Here is a 24048-nt window from a genome sequence, read left to right on the forward strand (position 1 = left end):
AATCAATGGAAATGAAAAAAAAAAAAAAAGGCTAGCAAATATTCTTCACATATGCTAAGATAAACCACTACTGTATATATGTTGGAATAGTTTTAATAGTGCACAAGTCCTGATATTTTAGCTATAAAACCAGTGCTACTGCCTGTCCTAGCTTAAGCAGGACAGTTTTCTGTTGAAATATTAAATGACAAAAATTAAAATTAATTAAATACTACAAAATAATATATGCTCTTTATTACACCTGAAGCAGAACTCAGAATTACATTAAACTATAATGAAAATAAAGTGAAAATAAACTTAAGGTAAAAAGTCTCTGAGTATCTTTTACTGAATTCTGCATAAACCAAACAGCATACCTGGTGAAAAGTAAATTAGAGTTTTAATTTAATTTATCTAAAAGAGAGTTAATAAAATTGACTTGTTTTATACATTTGACTTTTAACCTGAAACTGTTTTGTTTCTTTCTTTTAACTTATCACAAAGAGATAATATCAATTATACAATTAATTTGCTAGTTATAGAATGTAATGGTTTGATCAGTGAGGGTGATAAACAACAAAAAAAAAGAAGTTACCAGTTGAAAAGAGTAAACAGAACTAGTACCTCTATAGCAAAATAAAGAGAACTTGTGATGACCACATGTATTAATGAATAAATTCTCATTAATTTCTATAACTTTTTTTCCATATGAAAATTTTCCAAACTAATTCAAAATTTGGAAAATTTTTCTGCATATTATGCTAGCAAATCAGTCTGGATAGAGGTTATTTTGATGATTTCAATAAATTCTCTATACGAGAATGAAAAAAGTTATGATGGTAAAGACCAAATGAGGATCACGAGTGAAACAAGCTCTACCTATTTGAAGTGCAATCAAATTAAAGTATTACATAGCTCTATTTTACATAGTTTAATTATGCCCCCTAGTAAAATTACAACAGACTTGGTGCTTTAAAGTAAGTTTCAACTGAAGCTTTAGTGTTTCAATTAACTCTTGGATATTTCAGCTGAAACATACACACCGAACCAAAAATAGCAAAATCTAAAATCACTTTATGTCCCACTTCCTTAGTAAGAAATGTACTTCTAATATACTCTAATGTATCATACCTTCAGAATACTATACAGAATAAATACCACCCTAAAAACCAGAAGAAACTATTTTAGTGTCAAAATGCAATTTAATAATTGTCATTTAATTAGAAGTATTTTTTTCTATTCTTAAAAATGAGTTGATAGAGCAGTACAGAACTTATCTTAAGAAACTAAACCAGGCTGTTTTATTGACCCATTAAGCAAGAAACAGATGTTGCTGAAGTCATGAACCTTAGATTTTATTCAGTGTTGGCAAATTTTTAATTTTGGCAAAAAAATCAAAATGGTTTTTAATTTGCAAAATAGAGCATTGAGTTTTGATATTCAAGTCATAGAATTTCCAATTTCAAAGTAAATCTACTACCCTTCACCTGTGTTTACTGAATACATTGAAGCCTCACTTGTTTTCACATTCAGTTAAGCATCTGAAAGAGGAATTATGCTTCTTTCAGAAACTCTGTTCCTCTATTACAGTGATGTCAAATAAAGGCAAATGTTATATACATTATTTTTTGTAATTCAAATATAAAATTCTTTGTTGCTAGCTGAAAGCTCCCACTATGTTTTAGTGGGATATTATACTATTTATGAATTCATTTTTACAATTCTTGTTCTCAGAAAATAATACTGCATAGGTTTTTGGATGAAATAATAATTTCTTCCATAGTACAAGAACTTTGTATTTGTCCATATCAATCACCTTAAGAATCAAAATAGAGAGAATTTATCATCTAAATTATCCAGTGCTATTAGATTGGTTACTAAAAATTAGGTCCCATAATTTCATTGTCTTTTTGAATACTGGTGAATCTATATTATTAATGATGTTTTATCTCCTTTCTATACTTTTCAACTCTTGCTACCCTATGTTTCATAATTCTCTTCCCCATTACTTCCAAATCTCTAAATCCAGACCAGAATACCCAGAAGGATGAGGTAAAAGTACTCATTAGGGCTATGCACACAGTATAAACATGTTTTCCTAACTGAAATATGGGCCGATTGAGTAAGCTCTTAAGGGAAGGATCTGTGCTTATGTTTAGGTATCTGCAATATTATCTACCACAGTTATAACAGAGTGCATCTTCCCATAGCACTGTCAGACATTGTCACAATGAGCTTCTAATCTGGAACAGACTTTGGAGACATACCATAGATAAGTAAATGAAATATTAAAATGTAGTATCTCAGAATTCTGAACATCTGGAAATATTTTGAAATAAGCTACCAAAACTATACTAATATCAGGCAAACAAACTGAAAAAACACAGGGAAGTTACAGATACTGATCTGTAGCTTACATTATTTAACACGTACATCTAACGTAGTTATCCTCAGCGACACTGTATTTTTCTTATGTTTTCAGAAAAATTAAAAATGTTAAAATTTAAAATATGAAATGTAAATATTTGCAAGCTGCCAAGGGAAAGTTATGTCTTTAAGTTTTCATAGTATTCTTACTCCTGTANAGTGCTTTTTTTACAAAAAGTACTATATAGTACTTATTCTGACAACATAATACTGCTATACATTTTGTCACAAAAACTGTGTCAGTCTGCAAGAACATCTGAGTGACTAAGAAACTGGTCTCAAAGATTTTTGCATCAGTCTGAAATACTTACTGTCGCTGGGGAGGCCCGCGTTGTGTGAGTCACTGTGTGACCAGAATTTTCCATTGAATTCCCAATCAGATAGGTCCCTCCTGAGCTGCTGATGAGTTGTCCTCCCGTTACGCCCATCTGAATCCCTCCAGTGCCCACCATGCTGTGAGACGAGACCACTGTTGTCACCTGTGCAGAACTTCCTTGAGTATCAAAATAATTTCCCCCAGTATTTTGAGTGTACATCTGGGTTTCTGTGTAAGGGTAAGTTGTTGATCGGCTTCAAGAAAAGAAAACAAAAGGAAAATACGTTATTTGTATTTCATTTAGATGAGGGAAATTTTATAATTCTAGAAATACATTTACAATAGCTAAAACCAAATCAAATAAGATTGGCAAACAAGCCCTGCCTCCTCAGAGAATAACATTTAATCAAGTCAAAGCATTAAATAATCAATTCAGTGTCAATGTTAAAGTATCCACTAAGTATCCACTAACCATTACGGAAAAATTGTCAGTCCTATGTGAAGAGGAAGAAAGAAGGGAAGTACAATAAAAATTGGAGATGGGTAGACAGAGCTCATCCAATTTATAAGCAATTTATAAAGCTCCACCTGTATCAACTTTTTTAAAATCTGACAAAACTTTGATTTTAGTCACATGTTATATATTTTGGATAAGGTGCAGGTTGGAAAATTACAGACAATTCATACAAATGTCAGCTAACAGAGTCCAATGTTCAAGAATCCTATGTTATCTATTGTTTTTAAATAGATTGAAGCTCTTGAATGAAGCTTGAAACTCTGAGTTCACTGGTGTTTTGGGAAATCCATTTATCTTTAAAGGGCAGACCAAAATTGGACATGAATTCACGTTGTGATAAAAAACTGTATTAAAGAAATAAAACCTAAACAGAACTATAACTTGTAAAAAGGTCAAAAACATGAAAGAAGTTAAAAGATATACAACAGTAACATTTTTAAAATCACTTTCAAGTGTGAAACATTTATGTCTAATTAACCAGTTTACCCTAACAAACTATTCAGCTACTGAAAGCTTCTATCATGTTTCATGTTCTTATTTATTTATCTTGAATCATTACTGTTCATTTTATAATCTATTTATAATTTTTGAATGTGGATTTGTTCCCATGTATTAAATTTGATCTTTAAATCACTCTATTTCATAATTTTTAAGTAAATATCGTTCATTATTTCAAAGACTGAGCTTTGTATCTTGGCAAGCATGACAACAGGTAAAAATTAGTCTGTTTACCCAATCATTCATTTTCCTATTTAAGCATAAAAATCTGTAACATTTCTTGCAATCGACAGGCAATACCATTTTGAAATTCAAAGTTCTCCATTAACACAGAGTTGCATATGCTGAGGTGCACTTAGTCCAAGTAAATGAATTTCAAAAGTATTAAGATTCAGAGAAAACAATCTCTGCCTAAGTCTCCAGTTTGGTTAGTACAATCAAAAAAACACAAAGTCCTGCAATGTCACGTAACTAAAAAAGTAAAAAAAACAAACAAACAAACAAAAACAAACAAACAAAAAACAAACAAACAAAAAAACCCCAACAACCAAACACCAAAACCCCAAATACTTCTGTCCAGAAACACAAGAGGTGGAAGCAGCACCCATGTTTTATGCAGTAAGCTGGTGATTAATACACTTATCCAGGAACATGAAGTCAGGCTTTTCTTCCCCTTTATCTGTACAATGTTTAGGTTTTTATCAATATATAGAAAAGGTCAAGGCAATTTGTTGGTTTTGGTTTGGTTTTTTTTTTTAATTATGAAAGCTTACATAAGATGAATTAATTGCTAAACAACAGAACCAGAGATAATGATTTCTTCTTCACCTTCAGAAAACCATTACTTTTAAATAACTGAAGTATGTATAGCACCTTATCAACAACCAGTCATAACTGCTGCTGTATTAATTATGGGCACAACAGTTTCTCCTTTCCTCTTCAGAGACTTTCAAAAACTCCAAAACTTTAGTTTTAGAATCCAAAATGTTTCATAACCCTTATACTACATTTTTCACTCTCATCCCTCTTTAAGCTTAAGTATTTCAAAAGCCTGAAGATCTTTCAAAAGCTGCAAGAAACTTAAGTTGATCTAAAAGAAATCCTTGCAGTCTGCTGAAAGCAAAGCAAAATAGTTATTTTAGGGACTAATGCTCAAACAGACATTTGATCTATCACCCTTTCTTCTGGGTTGACCTTTGCATTGCAATAATCTATGCATGCATACAGGTGCTGTGGAGGTCCTGATTTATCTGTTCTCTCACGCCAAGGTATCACAGTGATACCTTGTGATAACACAGTGATGTTGTTTATCTGAAAACCAGAGATTAGAATCACTGAATTGTTAAGGTTGGAAAAAAACATCAAGTCCAACCATTAACCGAGCACTGCCAAGTTCACCCCTAAGTCATGTCCGCACGTGCATCTAGATGTTTTGTGAACATTTCCAGGGATGGTCTCTGCCACTTCCCCAGTCTGCCTGTGCTTGATCACTCCTTGCAGTGAAGACGTTTTTCCTGTTATCCAACCTAATCTCCCCAGGTCCACCCTGAGGTCATTTATCTTGTGATATGCACAATAACCACTACCAGACTGGATGTTGCATCTGTTTTTACACAATGAGAACAGTGCCATGCACCAGAGGACAAATTTAGGGAAATGTTGTGATGCAGGCTCAGGGGAACTAGTTCATGGAAATGATCACTAAGTGACTGAACACTGTAATTTCTTCCAAAATAGGAAACAAAAACTTCATATCAGGTGTCAGTAAAGAAAGGAATGAAAGTTTAAAACCATTGTTGACAGCAAAAATAGACATGGCTAGAGGAAATACACTGTACAAAAGATGTCAGGAGAACAAATCTATTTACAAAAGTGGAATTGAATCTTTGAAGCAATGAAAACCCTAGAGAGGGTTCAGAATTTCAAAGAAAATTAAGTCATGGACTTGGTATGGAATAGGGAGAGTAAATGAAATGTTTGTTTGGTTTTGCCTTGTTTAGGCATACCTGCATATCATACATAAGGCATACCTGTATATCACACATATAATCTATAAAGCTGTGTATCATGCACAGTCTCTAAATAAGGATTCATTGTAACACAGCACTTATTTCTGCTTATAGCAGTACTCTGTATCAATGGATCAGTGTATCAGTGGGATACATCAATGGGCCACACTCCAAAATAAACACACTCTTCCCTTTATTCCAACAACCAGTAGGTTCTTCTAGAAGAGCAAGTTCTAGATTTGGTGATGATTTAGCAAACCTTTCACAGTTGAAATTAACTGGATCTTTAAAAGTGAGATAAAACCATTATTATTACATGCAATAATAATTGCAACTTAGCAAAGAACCATTTAAATTACCCAAAACATAAACCACTTTATCTGGGATTTAAAAATGCAGCTTGATGAGATGACATTTTGAAAGCAGTTTAGAGAAATTACGTTTTTAGAAAGCAGACTTGAAAGTTTTAAGGTCCTTGCCCTTGGTAACATGACCCTTTAAAATAAAATTGTAGCAAAGAGGAAAATATGGTGTTATATCCTTTAGACCGACTTGAGGGATAATTCCAAATAAGGAAGTGATCCTCTACTTCTCCACAGCACTTGTAGCACAAATACCTTCTCAAATAGCTTGACACATATCATAGTCAGTTCTTTCACATTCCAAAGACAGTAAAAGCATTCTCTCCTTCAACAGCAGCATATAAAGATCATACAGGGACTAGCCCCAGTGTAACTAAAGTCATCTTGTTCTTTATGAGAAAACATGGATGATATACTCTTGCTTGAGATACAAGGTAAGCAACAGAACCTAATAGTTCTTCCTACTGAAACTGTGAAATCTCATGTTTACTAGAATGTGGCATTAGAAAATTCATCAGTTACAAATAAACCTAAAGTCTAAGTAGTTAGTCTGCAGAATCCTGGTTTCCAGAAGGCTGTGCAAGCTATATGTTTACCCTGAGAACAAGTGACACAAAGTCAGACACTGCATGAATTTAGAACAGGTTTCTGATGTAAAGATCCCACACTGGAAATTAATGACACTGGCAAGAGTTGGACTAGGATTGCAAAGTACAAGAATTCCAGGCATTACCTATTATGCCTTATTGCTTACTTACGTGCATTTCATAATGACTTACAAAATATAATGCTATAAAGTAAAACAGATGGAGTTGTGGTATAAAGTTAAGAAAACTATTTTTTTTTGCACATGAAAACAGAAAATAACTAATTTCTACATTCAGTAAGCCCCAGGATTACCACATAAATTAAGTGCAATGTCTTGCACTACATTATGGACATCAATGTTACTGAGCCTAACTTTTATAAACACTTTTGTCTCTTGAAAGACACTGACATTCTGAAGAAAGGAGACAAATAAAAGCAATGACACAGAAAGAGTAAACTTGTTGTTGTCCTCCCTTAGTTTTCAGTGTGCACATGCACACATGGGAAATCACTTATTCCCAGTTGAATCTGTGATTTGAGTCTATGTAAATATCAAGAACCTGATCTACTGACTACTATGAATCAGTGTTCAAGCCATCCCATCACATCTCGGTGATTTACATTGGTTGATCATGATCCCAAATTTTCTTCAAAATTATATTCCAGTGACTTTCATGTCTTGCAAAATAATTAATTACAAAATTCTTATCACAAGCTGCAGGCACCAGCTTGGAAAATTCAAGTGTGCTAAAATGCACACCCAGTTTTTTACTTGAAGACTGTACTGGGTCTGGCTGAGATTAATACCTTTCCCCACAGCAGCCCTTACAGTGCTGTGCACTGCACTGGTAGCTAGAAAGGTGTTGATAACACACCAGTGTTTTGGCTACTGCTGAGCAGTGCTGGCACAGCACCAGCGCTGTCTCTCAACATTCATCCCCCTGTCCAGGTCAAGGGTATGATGCTGGAAGAGGAAAACAACCAGGCCACCTGACCCGAACTTACCAAAGGGATATTCCATACCATATAACATCAGCTGAGATACAAAAGCTAAGGAACGGAGGAGGAGGCTGCAGGGCATTCATTGTTTCCAATGGCTGCCTGCTAAGAAACCATTATGTGTGCTGAAGTCCTGCTTCCTGGGATGTGGCTGGACATTGCTGCTGATGGGAAGTAGAGAATAAATTTTGTCATTTTCATCTTCATTTTTGTGTGTGCAAACTTTCCCTTTTGCTTTAGTAAACTGCCATATCTCAACCTACGAGTTGTTTTCCATCTCATTCTCTCTCCCCTGTCTGGCTGGGAAGGGGAGAGAGAGAGAGCAGCTTGGTGAGCACCCAGTGTCCAGCCAAGGTCAATCCACGACGAAGACACAGACCTTTTATACTGCAACTTGAAATACCAGTATTGCTTCACAGTATCTGTACAAGAACAGAATTCTAATTCAAAAAAGAAAACCACTCTTTACTTTGTTTTTCTGTAATTCTAATTCAAACAAACAAGTAACTTAATAATTATTATCTTACTCAGCAACTAACAGCCTCAGAATTACTCCTATGGGTTTTGGTATGGCTTACTTACACAGCTTAGCAGGTAGGTATGCAAATATTTTTTTTCACTGTCATCTCTGTGAGTCTTTTATGGTACTTAATTAACTGAAGTATTATTTCCTGGGATAGAAATATGATAAACACTGGATGAAAATAAATATTTCAAGATACAGTTATTTATATGCAGATTAGCTAATGCTCATGATAATGCTACGGTATTGCAACATGTTAGAAAACATCCATGCACAAAAGCCAAGAAATTCTTTCATGGTAGAACAATATCCTTAAACTCCTTCAAGTTTTTAGGATAATCCTGTGCTCCTTAAATAACAATGAGCTTCGTAGAAACTAGAGAGAACAGAATCCTTTGTCTAATACTGAGGGAAAGGCATTATCACAGCCAATGCATTGGTGCAGACTCTGGAGGTGATGTATCCTAAGCAATGGGAAGAAAAGGAAGTGCCACATATCCTGACACTATCACAACAGCACCCAATACAGCAGTCAAATGATAATGGAGAGGGCTAAATTATCTATCCCACCCTGTCTCATACAACCTCCTTCCCACAAAGAAACTTACTCCTGTAACCAGAATATTGATTCACCACTTTTGTTTTTTAACAACAAATCAAATCCCAATGAAGCAATAAGCTTCTTCCATAAAAGTGTCTCCAACTGATCTAAACTGTTAAGACAGGAAGTTATTATTTTCTTTCATCCTTCCCCTTTACCAAGTAAAACTGCTAAACACAAATATCAAAACTTATGCCATGAAAGGACAATTAGTGCATCTATAACCAGAGAATGAAAACTCAAAATAAATTATTTCCTCTGTAATAGTGTATGGCTGACCTGCTTTATTCATATACATTTTCTCTTGTATGGGCAATTTAAAATTTATCAGTCAGAAAAAGCTTTATAAAATTTAGCTAAAATAGAGTTGCAATATTGCATATAAAAAACAAAGTAAATATGTCACTGACAGGCATTTATTAGCCATAAAAAAGAACTGAGATCTTCAACACTCAGTCCAAGATCATTTTCCACATGAAAACAAACCAGTGAAAGCACACACAATGCACAACTACAGAAAACTCCGTCAACCAGGGACCACAGTAAACGAAAACAGAGGAGCAATTCTATATATTATTTTCTCAGGACCTGTAAGTTAGACAGATAAGGAAACCTTAATTTTCAGATTTCTAAAAATTTTCATTAATTACTGCAGACTTATAGTTGAAGAAATATGGCATTGTTAGGAACATGTCACAGGGCTCGCACTAAATTTGCAAGACCTCAAGAGTTGGGTTTGTCAGGCTTCCTTTGTTTAGACTTGTCTGTGCTAGCCCTAAAGCTCTGTTCTAGCAGTAACTGTCAAACAATCAGATAACTGTTACCTAATCTGTTTCCAATTTAGCTTAGCCTTCTAAGATTGTGTGCTATAAAACGTATAATTAAAATGGTCATGCATTGTTCTATCTAACAGACAGTAACAGCAAATAGCTGTTCTGTACAGAATAAACAATCCATGACCCCAGATTAAAAATGCAGCAAAGAGGATCATGGCATAACAATCTTCAAGAAGTATCCAGCAAATGTAAAACATATAAACCACATTCAGATGTAATATGGACAAGCAAACCAGTGAAGAACCAATAAGGTGTAGACTGTGCTAGAACACATTAAAAATAGCTGCAAGTAGACACAGAGTGAATAGAGACCCCCACCACCCATCATACTTGTCCAGACATAACACCTGTGATAGTGCTAAATTGCTGCAACTCTCTGTAACTCATTCTCAGACAGAAGCCACTCACCTTAGTATGCAGAAGGGTAGTAAAAGGGTACAGATAATGCCAGAGAAAAATAGATAGATACTATTAAGTACTAGGAAAATAACAACTTTAACTATATTAGTAATAATCTTTTTGACAGTTCAGATTTCAATTAAGAGTACTGTGGTGAGTTAACCACGGCTGGATGCCAGGTACCCAGTGAAGCCTCTCTCTCATTCCCCTCCACAACTGGACAGAGGAGAGAGAAAAAAAAAAACAACTAAGGATTCCTGAGTTGAGATAAGAGCTGGGAGAGGTCAGTTACCGATCCCCATCAGGGGCAAAACATACTCAAAGTGGGGATATTAATTGAATTTATTACTAACAGGGTCAGAGCAAAAGAGTGAGAAGTAAAATAACCTTAAAAACGAGTTCCCCCATCCCTCCTTCCTTCCAAGTTCTACCTCCTCCTCCCCAGTGGTGCAGGGGGGATGGGGAATGGGGGTTATGGTCAGTTGTTTCTGTCGCTGCTCAGAGCGAGGAGTTCTTCCCCTGCTCCCATGGGTCCACGCGCAACAATTGCTCACAAAACTGCTGCAACACAGGTCACTCTTCCACGGGGTGCAGCCTTTCTAGAATAAGCTGCTCCAGCATGGGTCCCCCACACAGACAGAAGTCCTACCAGGGAAAAAACTACTTCAGCGTGGATTCGTCTCTCCATGGGCTCTCCTGGCAGGTCCCTGCCAGGACTCTGTTCCATCTTGGGCCTCCCACAGGGTCACAGCCTCCTTCGAGCATCCATCTGCTCTGGTGTGGGTCTCCTCCATGGGCTGCAGGTGGGTCTCTGCACCCTGATGTTCCTCCATGTGCTGCAGGGGCACAGCTGCTCCACCACAGTCTGCACCACGGGCTGCAGGGCCTCAGCTCCCATGCCTGGAGCACCTCCTCCCCCTCCTTCTGCACTGAACTTGGGGTCTGCATTGTTGTTGCCATGTTCTCACTCTGCTCTTCCCTTGCTGTAATTTTCACCTGTGTAATAACTTTCTTTCCATTCCTAAATATGTTATCACAGAGGTCTTACTATCACTCCTGACGGGCTTGGCCTTGGCCAGCAGTAGGAAGCCCATCCTGGAGCTGGCTGGCATTGGCTCCACCAAACACAGGGTAAGCTTCTAGCAGCTTTTAACAGAAGCCACCCCTGTAGCCTCCCCCGCTACCAAAACCCAGCCACAGAAACCCAATACAAGTAATAAGAAATTCTTGGGTGTGCATACACAGCGTGTCTGGCCAATATAAACCACACAAATTGTTGTACAACAAATTTGTAAAGAATGAGGTTTCAATGCAATTGCAATTCTTGGAAAATCCCAGCAATTAAAGCCCCCTTTGTCACATCAGAATTAGCAGTTACATGGCTATAGTTGATTAATACATCACAATCTGTGTAGGAAGAAAGTTTATGTCTGATATGTGGAACCAACTGGCTTCTTACTATAGGTGCAGCCATAATATATTTTAAACAGCCAGGTAAGCCTGAACCTGTCACTGTAACAACAATGCATTTTTGTTTCAGGATAGAGTGACATGCTTGACAAGCAAAACTGGTGTTAACTAGAGGCAAATGCAGATAATGTAGTTCAAATATTCTCATATCATACAATGTATGTGACAAGTTGGGGGTTACATCCCTTGTATTATCATATTGCCTTCAACTATAATAAAATCAAATAACTTTTAAGTATAGACAAATCATGATACAAAATGTGTGGGAAGAACTGTGTCACAAGAATACAACAGTTACACATGACAAAGATCGTGAAATCTGACAAAATTCTTACTTCTATAATGAAAAGAATCAGGTAACTTTCTCCTCATAGATATTCTAACTGTATTCTTTGTTGCTATTGCATATGGATTTAAATCAATGCTGGTTTGCAAGTGACTTATTTTAAAATGAAGGATAATTCTTTCATAAAATCATAGAATGGTTTGGGTTGGAAGGGACCTTAAAGATCATCTAGTCCAGCCCCCATGCCACAGGCAGGGACATCTTCCACTAGACCAGGTTGCTCAGAGCCCCAACCAACCTGGTCTCGAACACTTCTGGGGATGGGGTATCACAGCTTCTCTGGACAACCTGTTCCTGAGCCCACTGAGCAAAGATTTTCTTCCTAATACCTGATCAAATCTAATCTAGATCTCTCCTCTTTTAGTTTAAAACTGTTCCCCCTTGTCCTATCACTATCTGTCCACATAGGAAGTCCCTCTCCCTCCTACTTGTAAGCTCCCTTAAAGGGATTGGAAGGTCACAATAAAGTCTCTCAGCCTGTGTTCACAGGAGAGATGCTCCAGCCCGCTGGTCATCTTTGTGGCCTCCTCTGAACCTGCTGTAACAGCTCCAGGTCTTTCTTATCCCGAGGACTCCAGAACTGGACATAGCACTCCATGTGGGCAGAGTAGTACAGACATGCTGTAACATTTATTCCAGAGATGTCTGTACACTGAATTAATGTCTTCACCCTAACTATGGGTTGCAGACTTCTTATTCCATTGTTAAAGCAGTACTGTTACTTGATATATTATGGAAGTGTCCTATATCTGATTTTGAGTTAGAATTAAGATTTTGATTTAGCACAGTCATAAAATATATCAAACATATAATCATAGGAAGACAACACAAAATCTGGAGTATAAAAGCATATGGGAAATGTGCTTCGCAATACATGTAATATAGATACATATTCTCCACCAATAAAAACACAATCTTTAGAATATTCCTAAAAGTATTGAACAACAAATTGACTGTCCACAGTTGCTGCTCACGACAACATGAGTAAAATCTTCTATAGGAGGTAAAGACAAACTAGATTAGGCTCACATGCTGAGGAGAGCTTTCTTCTCTTATATCCCACTGACTGATTTTGCAGGGATTCAGACCTAGAAACACCATAAAATAATAGAAACCTGAAGATTCATAAAAAGGAGTTAGTCACATCTGCTTCTGTTTTTCCCTAGGACTGTAATCAGTAATGTAGTACGCTTCCTATAAACTGCCAAAAGTGCCAATAGCACACAGAAGAATTTTAAAGTAATAAACGAAAAGAGAAGCTTGAAAAAGAGGTTATTTAACAATGCCCTCGTTTGGAGGCTAACAGCAGACTGTCATGGTCGCAATGAAGTTATGATGGCACTGAGTGCTGCTGTATGGGTCTGCTGGTTTTGGCTGGGGAACAATACTTTCTTCATAGTAGATAGTATCAATGATGTTTGTAGCACAAGTCCAAAACACAACTCTGTACTATCTACTATGAAGAAAATTAATCTATCCCAGACAAAACCAGTACAACAGGGAAATCTTATACATATTTAAAATACATTGTTTAGAATTTACAAGTGAGAAGAAAATGGACAAGACAATACATGAAAAATTAATTCACTGAAATGAGCTAGTAGAAATGACCAAAGAATGCTGTCAGTGTTAACATCATAAGTCTCTGATCCAAATAATACTGCTCTTTCGGACCACTTTTGGATTACCATCAACAAATAAGTACACCTTCAGACACTAAAAAAACTTTCCAAACTGTACTTCTTTCAAAGCCAGTTACACAGCAAACATGAAAAATGAAAATTGAGGTAGAGAAGCTCCTTCCTAAGCAACACAATCCTACTTTCAAGTCTGAGCCAACTTGAAAACTGGTGCTACTCCAAGTCAGAGATCAGACTAGGTAACATCCAGAGGTCACATCAAATCTAGGTTATATTTTTCTGTCTTTCTAAGCTTGTGTATTAAAGAAGCTTGATGATAGAAGAGCATGTTCACGGCAGCAGGAAATGCACAACTGTGCAGAAAAGAGGTTGAAGAAGCACCTTCCTCTGCTTCTCCTCATTCCTTTGGGAAAAAATACTCATCTCATTTTATGAAACACAGGAATGAAATTACATTACTACTTTCTTTAGATAATAACTACCGCTATTGCATCTTTATATCATTTGCCACCAGGATTGCAGCCAGGAAGACACAAGGCCCTGCCTTCTGTCCTGAGGACAGAAGTTACACAATACATCTTTTGGACAGAACTTAGCCACGAACTAGACACTTTCACAAACAACACTATACTGTACAGGTAATTTCAGATAAGTGCAACTAAAACAATCACAAGAATTCTATTTATACAAACCTTCTGCCTTGATAAAGACAGTGTGAATTCAGTTTTTCATCCAAAAGACTACTGTGACATTAGGAGAACTTGGATTGAATAATTTCTCTTTCCAACTCAATATACAGTAGTTGATAGAATCTGACTGGAAATATGTATTTAACTTCACATTTTAATGAACATTCAAATTCTGAACATTTGCCAACTTACATAGCTCCATTAGTGTAGACTGTGTCACTTCCCTCCACATACTGAACCTGGGCTGGGTAGACATGCTGTACCTGTTGCACAGTCTGCACTTGCTGTACCTGAAAACAAGAAAACCAGAAGTTAGGGATATCATAAAGAAGGACCAATGTTTCAGTGCACCTAATGGCTTCTAATCAATATGGGATATCTCTGCACTCATAATTACGAAAGGTATATCAAAGCACTAGCAAAGAAAGTTACTGTTTCTACATAATATTTGTGCTGTAAGTTTGGTAAGTGGAGCCCTAACATTGAAGATGCACATTCATGGAGCATACATACCTTCGGTGCCAAAGACATAACTAATCGGAGAACATAAGGATGAAATGAAGTGTAACTATGCTTGGCACCAAGCTGAAAAATCACATTTACTACAGAAGAAAGTATAATTTGGTCATATTTATGTTTTTTCTTATTCCATTTCAGTCCTAAGTAACACAAGCCTTAAAATCCCAGCTCGAATGTGTTGCAGTAAGTTTAGAAATAAAAGTTCACACTAAGATGCTTTAGCTCTTGTTTAATGAGTTAAATTACAGTGATGCAAGTTTTTTTCCCAGTAGTGCTTTGACCCACTGTACAATTATGGACCAAACCCCCTAGTCTGAGTAACCCCTTTCCTGGAATATAATCAGCTATAACAAACTCCAACAAAACCTGGTTTTACATCAATGAGCTAAATGACAAGAGGCAGTAAGGCATGGATTATCTTCACATATATTGCTGGGGACAGTCACACATCAATTCCTTTGATTCATATATTATGTAGAAAAGCTTCAGGTTATGCAAATTTCCTCTCAGTTTTAATTTTTTGTCTTCTGCCACAGTAAAGATGAAGAATTCCATATTTTACAGTTGCCATCATTCAGAGAAGCCATATTTTGGTTCAAGAGCACTCCAGAATCTAAAATATGCAAAAGGACTTAAGAGATTTCACAGATTGACACAATTTTACCCATGGAATCAAATTGAAAAAATGACAATGCACTTATTTAGTAAAACTGATGTAACGTTAAGTGACTGTAATTTTTCTTGGATTTATTGTTTTAAGGCAACTTCAGCCTAATCCAGTTGGTTCTAAGGACTGCAAACACCATAACCTCAGATCAGTCTTGGTTTCATGCATTTGATAAAACCTCCAAGAGCTCTTTGAGAATATCCTAGTCTAATACCTTCCCCCCTAGTGTTTTTTAAAAAGTTCTGTAAATAAGCATATGTTTCGTATCTTTTTATAATATTGACGCTGACTGAAAGGAAATACTAGATTTTTACAGAAACCTTCCCTTAGGTTGAGATTAAAACCCAAATTCTGAAACAAGAAAAAACAGTCGAAGTTTTGAATGCATATTAGCATGATGGAAAATCAGATGTTTCTGTCCATTAACAGCAATGATACAGAACCTGCATACTGATAAAATGGAATTCTACATAATGTACAAACACAGCACTAAAACACAGAGGTCACATTCCCCTTCTATACAAGGTATTATATTTTCCCATTATTCTTGGACGCAAGCTGCTACCATTTCAAAAACGTCAGATAGAGCACAGTGCAAGACCTTTACCACAGAACTGAAATGATATTGCAGGGATAAAGTGTATAGAGTGCATCAAAGCTCAGTGCCCATTGGACAGGAAGCTGAAAAATTCCAAAATGTGTTTATCTTCTGATTTGGAATAACAACAATAAAAATATAATTTACCATAAAACAAAATATCAAAACTTATTAAAATTACAATTTTCATTGCTTCATTTCAAATTTTTGACCAATTTTTATATAAATCAAAATAAATTATATTCTTAATTATACTACCTCACAGGGATAAATTAAGTTATATTTTATCTATAAAAAAGTTATATTTTATCTATGAAAGTCTGTCATACTGAAATGCAGATATTACACTGAAGTATAAAACAAAATATAAGAGCGAACTTTGACTTCCAAGAAAAAGTGCTTATGTACTAAGCAAAGAGTAGAACAATAGGGCAAAATATATATATATGGATTTTTAAATTACATTTTTAAAAGTACATAAAATTATCTACCGTGTCTACACAAACAGCTTGGTTGTTCAACATTTTCTGTCCTTGGAGATAAAAATAGTTTTCGTCCTTCATTATTATGAATTACTTTTGGCAAGTAACATACAAATACAACATTCTGTAGCATTCTAAGCACATTCATATTTATATCAGGCTAATGTCAGTTCATGATTATGCTTTTCATATGCTAAACATGATTTTGCATTAAGAGCAATTTTGATTAGCAGAAGTCTGCATCTTAGTTAGTGATACAATGCTTTGAGAATGCGATAGCCACTGTGTATGTGACAAGGAAGAAACGTTTTGCCCAACTTCTAATGCATGGATACTTCTATAAAATAGCTTATATGACTATTTTTAGTTTTATTTCTCCTGTCCTTCCACACTGCATGGCATAAAATACAAAGTGAGTTTAATTTTGAATCCTTAAAAGCTTACTGCACTATGCTGAAGAGTGCCTGTTGCAAAAGTAATGATGCATTAATGAAAAATCCCTGTATTTGAGGAAACAAGACGAAGAAAATTCCTCAGGCTATTTAAACAGAATTTAATTACACTCCCACATTTTTGGTCTTACGGTTGTTGCTTTTTGCTTACCACTCCTCTCTATCTCATCTCAGGAGTGACTGCTGCTGTGTTGTATGAAACCAGCTGCCACTAATGCTACTTTTGAAAGAGGAAGAATCTAGGTTTTCATTAATGGTACCTCCTTTGTTCCTATTTTTGGAGCATCACAGCAGACTTCTACAAGCTCCGTATTCATACCAGCTATATGGAAATTAGGGATTTGTTTTAGCTGAAAATATTACAAGTTACTCTTGTGCTGTTTTCTCAAAAGACAGGATGCTTCAATATAAACACAGCTGAAGAGTAAAGGCTCTTAGTCCACCCTTCCACTTTTTCAGCTTGCTCTTCCTCAGGGCAAAAATCTTTCATTTTGAAAAAGACACGTATTTTGTGTGCATAAAAAAACACTGATGTCATGAAAACAACCCCAAATTAATGGATTTAGGAGATGTCATTTAAACACAGTCTATATACAGGAATAGAAACATGGGAAAAAAAGACCTCTCTAGGAAAAACGAAATGTTATACACTGCTTTAATATCAACTAAAAGCAAATTCATCTAAAATCGCATTATTCACTAGAAAGTACTAGTAAATTACTGCAAATGATAATACCGGTTTCAGCTTACACCAAATGTTGCATATACACACTCATGTTACAGTATCCTTTAACAAAACCCTAGAAGTGTCTTACTGCTTTTAGCAATTTATATTCACAACATAATATAATCCAAATGTGAATGTTCCCACATAATTTGGATACAGCTCATATTATTAAGCATGTCCCTTATAAACCGTAGAAAAAACAAAACCACATCTTACGGACTGTGCATCTAAAACCTTCTCTCCAGCTTTCAACGCCCTCCCTGTGCCATCAAAAGAATGGCTTTATTAAAATAGCACTCTTTCTCCACATTTTCTTTAGACAAACTGGCCCATTCCTACCAAATGTACATGGAGACAGTATTAACTTTAGGCAAATGCAACCTATACACAGATAATTCCTCAAGACAAATCACACTTGAAATCACAATTGAAATTATCTATCACATCTACATTCTTTATCACATTTCCTGCTGGCATACCATATTCACATTTTCACTCTTTTTTTCTCCTTACTACTCATTTTCTTCCATAATCAGGATTAGATCTCTCTATACAAATCTCCCAAACATATGTTTTAATCATTGCAATACTGTCTGCACTGGATTTCCAAACATTCTTGTTGTATCTTCAAACCCTGACTCTTTAGCTTTCCTTTCTCAAACATTATGCTAATGACACAGTCAGCATTAAAAGTCAACCAGATAAATATAATTCAATATCCCCACAGGAAAAAATATTCCAATATAATGATGGTGTATTCAATGCAAGGGAACACCAAGAAGTAGCAGCACTAAAGGAGATGTATGTAAAGTTTATCAAGGGACAGCTTTACATACTCAGGTAGTACAACAAAAAATTCTGTTTGCTGTTCTTATTAAGATATAATCAAAGAAGGAAAAATCCAATCTGCTCCTGGGCTTCTATGCTTTGACATGAGCGTTACATTATTACGGGACAACTGGAATAACTTCAGGAAAAATGTAGACAATTGGTGACAAAGATTAACGCATTATTTATGCGGGAAAATATGTTAAGGAAAGTTCCCAGGCTGACCATTCACAAGACTCTGTGGCAGTCACACTCCCAATGCCAAAGACTTTAACTCTTGGGCCTGAGGCCCCCTCACAGTGGGCATCTCCAGTCAGCAAATAAGGATTCCATTCTATCATAAAAGTTTTCAAAAAAGTAGAAACTTTGCACAAGCAAATTTAACAAATCAAAGTCCTACTCATTTTTCATTTTGCTGTGACAAAAATGCATAGAACTTGTCCTTAGAGTTCAATCAAGACAATTATTAGAACTGCAACACTATAAAGTATCCTATATGCCATGAACTGGCTACCCGTCTTCCATCTCTCACATTGATCAGTACTTCACAAGTTCAGTATGTAATATTAGACCGTTGTACGTAAATCTTATATACTGAAAACAAGCAACTACGTAGCACTACCAAATTGCCATCTTGTATCTGAAAGGCCGAATAAGAACAAGTCATATAAATTACATCTATTAAACATCTGTTATCATATAGATATCATATGATAACAACTGTTATCATTTAGAAAATAAAAAACAAACAAATCGTCTAGATTGTATTTCACAAAGAAAAAAATTCTTGCACCACACAAACCCTACAAAAGGGTAGCAGATAAAATCTTCTACAAAGGCTAGCTAAATTCATACTATAGTAATGGAAGTAGGAGGCATTAGAAACTGAGTCTGTCCATCAGGAAAAAAATATTAGTGAAATGTTTGAGACTCTGGAACACATACCTGAAAATGCACTGGAAATTGAGAACTCGGAAAATGCTGAAGAATTTGATTTAGAGAAAAGTGTTCCACTGGCACAGAAACAAATGCCAATATTTAATAATTTATGTCTAGTTCTTATTTTGTTGATTTTGAAACTGTAAAGTCAGTTTTTGATGAAAAACAACAACAGATGTCACCTAGAGTACCCATCACATGGACAGCTAATTTCTGTGTATTCTGGAAAAGTCTTGGACAGCCATAATGGCTATCACACTTAGTCCCCATTTTGTACCTCCATACTTTTCCTTTTTAGCTCCCCATTTTCTTCTGCCACCACTTCTTCCAAAGCTCATGGGTGCTCCCTAGGAGTGACTATTTCATGTAATAGAAGAGTGCACTGTGCTGGCTGCTACAAAAGCATTCTTCCTTCCCTGGCAAATGCACATTAAGAATTACTGTTTGTCCTACCACCAATACTTTCATGACATTGTGCATAGATCTGTGGGGAGTCAAGCCCACAGAGATGCAAAGGACAATGCTTTCCATTTTTACATTTGTATTGCACTTTCTTGGAAATCCAAATGGATGGAGAAATGATACAGTCAATAATATCAGACACATATCTATTATTTAATGAAATAAATGTAAATATTCAGTAACATACAGTACATTTCTATGAGCTACTGCATGAAGTCCATAACGAACTACAGTTAGAACTACATATGTATACTACTAGAGCTTGTCAGGGGCTCTAGTTAAGGAACAGATCCTGAAAACAGCTTGCCTTTCTCCAGCTATTTTAATTCCAGCAAAACAAAATCGATAAAAGCAGAACAAGAGTTCGTTTAGCAGTCTTGTACAAAACCAAGTTCTTCACTACATTGTAAAGAACTATCATTCTGAATTTTTGTTTTTTAATTTTCCCAAAACTAACAGCCACGTACCTGTTGCTGAACTGGTACTTGCTGTACTACCTGTGTGGGCACTGCTGCCTGGCCAGCCACAGATGTCTGTAAAGTCACAGTCGAACTTGTATCCGCCCCAGTCTCTGATGTCTGCATTGTGATCTCTGAATAAAATTAAGACAAAAAATTAAAACGTTAGTACACTGATGTTTTTATTTTGTCACTTATACTAGCACACTAATTTGTCCCTTATTTCTACTTAGATTTTAAAATTATCTAACACCAATCTTCGTATCAGTCAAAATTTTTCCAACCTACTAGCATATGAGTTAGTATAAATGGGGTTTTATATTATTTTTATCTTACATTCAAAATACCTTTTGTTTAAATATGAAGAAACATATATCACTTATCACTTATCTGAGTTTTGTCACTTTAGGAATAACTCAGAAAAATCAGCAGCAAATCTTCTCTCATCTTGAAAATAACTGGTCATCATTCAAAACCATTTTTAATCTGGTTTACTGAATTACACTAAAATCTCTATAGATTCACATTCAAAGCCAAACTTCCAGGAGGCCACAGAATGAAGGGGTCTAATTCAGAAAGCCAACTCTGAAAGGCATTTAATAAGTCATAGAGAAAAAGGAATTTAAATAACCTTCAGTGGAAAGCATTAAAGCAATCACTGTATTTAAAATATGAGAAGAAACTTTTTGACACTAATATCATAGATAAATACATACACAGTGGACAAGGGCCTATGATCATGGCCCTGACATTTAAAGGGAACAATGGAAATTTGGGTAGAACACAGAAATGGTTCAAGAAACAAGGAAAATGCCTGATAAAGAAAACTTATCAGAAAGACAACCAAGGATGACATGCTCTCATAGGAAATACAGACTGGGAGCTGCAGATTCCTGAATTTTGCACAGCACGAATGACAATACAATTGACTGGTGACAAGCCAAAATGAATTTAAAATTGTGAATCAGCCTTTTCCCCCCCCTTTTTTTATATTTCTCTTAAGTAGTGGATGATTAACTAGTGAAAATAATAACCAGATGAGGCAGGTTCTTATTCACCTGGTACCTTCAAAACAGAAGACTGTACACATCTGTGAAGAATCACAGTGAGCAAACACAACTACTAATCTGTAAGCCAAATGTTCTGTGATATAAAATTTTACTGCCCTTAATCTCTATTAATCTATATTAGCTACAAAAATGACTAGCATTATCATGCATAATAAAAGAGATTTATATGCAAAAAAAAAAATCTATAAATATTTAGAATGATCTATGCAAGTGATTTTTTTTTTTTAGTTTAACACATGAGACCCATATGGCTGACAGGGAAGAGATCAGACTTCAATCCCTATCACCACCACCAAATAACAACCTCCCCCCAAAAATCCTACAATATTTTTTTGAGACAAAATCATGATAAAAAATTCAGGGACATACCATTATATAGTAGGAGAAATTAATTACTGTGCCAAAAAATTTTCTATCTTCTCCTTGCTTGACAACAAAACTGGCTGTCAACAGCAGACTCTCTTTTCAGAGCTAGGTTCCACAGCAGTTTAAACTGATTTAAGGCTGGGTTTCTGCATTACCTCTAATTCACTTTGCATTGAAATGTATCCAGTGCAAAGAAGGAAACAGGTATATAACTATGGGATGGGGTCAGAGGGATAGGGTCAGGACCTTGCCAACTGGGACCATTCTTGGTTTAAACTCCAGGTTTGGTCTGTGGCACCTGACAGATTTAACTGCTTCTTCTGAAGTATTCGGAAAGACTGATAAATTCTTGATCAAACCTTTTTCAGATTAATCAACAGACTGTCAGAGTTTCATGTCAACTAAACCCTACATTTTTAAGCAGTGGCTGCACTTCAGGACCCACCACACCTGTCAAAAATAAGGATACAAAAGTAAAAGAAAAGAACTTCACAGATAACATTTACATGTTAAAGATTATAACAATTAAAATGGATGCCCACAGGATAAATATGTCCACAGGAGAAGTCGGAAGCCTCCATGCTACTGGAAGGCTACAACCTAGTTGCCATTACTGCAAGTTGGTGAGATGACCCCCATGACTCGAGTGCAGCCATCAATGGCTACAGGCTGTTCAGAAAGGACAGGTCAGAGAGGAGGGGTGGGTGTATTGGGTTTGTGTGGCAAGGTTTAGGGTGCAGGTGATTGGGACTATACAGGTGGCTCCTCTCAGAAGCTGTCAGAAGCTTTCCCTATGTCTGATCCAGTTGGATCCAAGACGGAATCACTGCTGACCAAGGCTAAGCCCATCAGTGACAGTGGTAGTGCCTCTAGGATAACATATTTAAGAAGGGAAAAAACACGTTATTGGGCAGAAGCAAATTGCAGTCACAGAAGAAAGGAGGGAGAATATGTGAGAAAAACAGCCCTGCAGATGCATCAGTGGAGAAGGAGGCACAGAAGCTGCCCCAGGTGCCCAAGCAGAGATTCCCTGGAAGCCCATGGTGAAGACCACAGTGAGGCAGGATGTCCCCCTGCAGCCCATGGAGGTCTGCAAAGGTGCATATATCAACCTGCAGCCTGTGGAGGACCTCACAGCCGAGCAGGTGGATGCCTAAGGGAGGCTGTGACCCCATGGGAAGCCCTGGAGCAGGGTTCTGGTAGGACCTGTCAGACCTACGGAGACAGGAACCCATGCAAAAAGCAGATTTGCTGACAGGACTTGTGATCCTGAGGGGTCACATGCTGGAGCATTCTGAAGTTTCTGAAGGACTGCACATCACTGAAGGGACCCACACTGGAGCAGTTTGTGGAAGAACTGTAGCCTATGGGAAGGACTCATGGACAAATTAATGAAGACTGTCTCTTGCAGGAGGGAGGAACTCCACCATGGAGTAAGGGAAGAGTGTGAGGAGTTGTCCCCCTGAGAAGGAACAGCAGCAGGAACAATGTGTAATGAACTGATGTTAATCCCCATTCCTAATCCCCCTGCATCGCTGGAGGGGAGGAAGTAGAGAATTAGGAAAAAAGTATGGGGTGAGGGGAAGGTATTTTTAAGATTCTGGTTTACTTCTCAATACCCTACCCTGATTTGATTGGCAATAAATCAAATAATTTTCCTTAAGTTGAGTCCATTTTGCCTCTGATGGTAACTGGTGAGCCATCTTTCCCTGTTCTTCTCAATGAGCTTTTGGTTATATATTCTCTCCTTTGTCCAGCTGAGGAGGGGAGTGATAGAGCCGCTTTGGTGGGCACCTGGCATCCAACCAAGGACTGCTTCCATTATTCTGGTCTAAGCCTCTATCCTAAATGCAAAACTTTATTATAGCTCAGTACACAGTACACAATATGTTGACAGTCAACCTTAAATATCTTCCTATTCACTGGAAGTTTTTCTAGCACCATATTAGTGATGCACACCATAATTCTTTTACATCACAGCAATACTGAGAAGCTACAAGAACACATTTTTATAATTGTGCTGGTTTTGGCTGGGGTAGAATTAATTTTCTTCACAGTGGCTGGTATGGCGTGTTTTGGATTTCTGCTTAACTGAGAATTGATAATACAGATATTTTTGTTATTGCTGAGCAGTGCTTCCACAGAGCCAAGGCCTTTTCTGCTTTCCATGCTGCCACACTGGCAAGGAAGCTGGGGGTGCATGGGAGGGTGGGAGGAGACACAGCCTGGACAGGTGACCCCAAATGACCAAAGGGATATTCCATAATGTATGGAATCGTGC

General features: G+C 36.6%; 1 protein-coding gene across 5 annotated transcripts in view; it reads right to left on the reverse strand.

The window, feature by feature from the left end:
* Positions 1-24048, reverse strand: part of RFX3 (regulatory factor X3) — a 105520-nt gene that overhangs the window by 34218 nt on the left and 47254 nt on the right. For all 5 annotated transcript variants that reach the window (XM_017808272.1, XM_017808268.1, XM_017808270.1 and 2 more), the window contains exons 2-4: positions 20341-20465; positions 14392-14489; positions 2718-2976 (exon numbers count right to left, since the gene is read on the reverse strand). In XM_017808272.1, coding sequence (XP_017663761.1) covers positions 2718-2976; positions 14392-14489; positions 20341-20457 — 474 coding nt within the window. In that variant the 5' untranslated portion in view covers positions 20458-20465. The remainder of the gene's footprint in view (positions 1-2717; positions 2977-14391; positions 14490-20340; positions 20466-24048) is intronic.

This window comes from Lepidothrix coronata, unplaced genomic scaffold (assembly GCF_001604755.1).
Source record: "Lepidothrix coronata isolate B3197 unplaced genomic scaffold, Lepidothrix_coronata-1.0 Scaffold22, whole genome shotgun sequence".
NCBI classification, from domain to species: domain Eukaryota; kingdom Metazoa; phylum Chordata; class Aves; order Passeriformes; family Pipridae; genus Lepidothrix; species Lepidothrix coronata.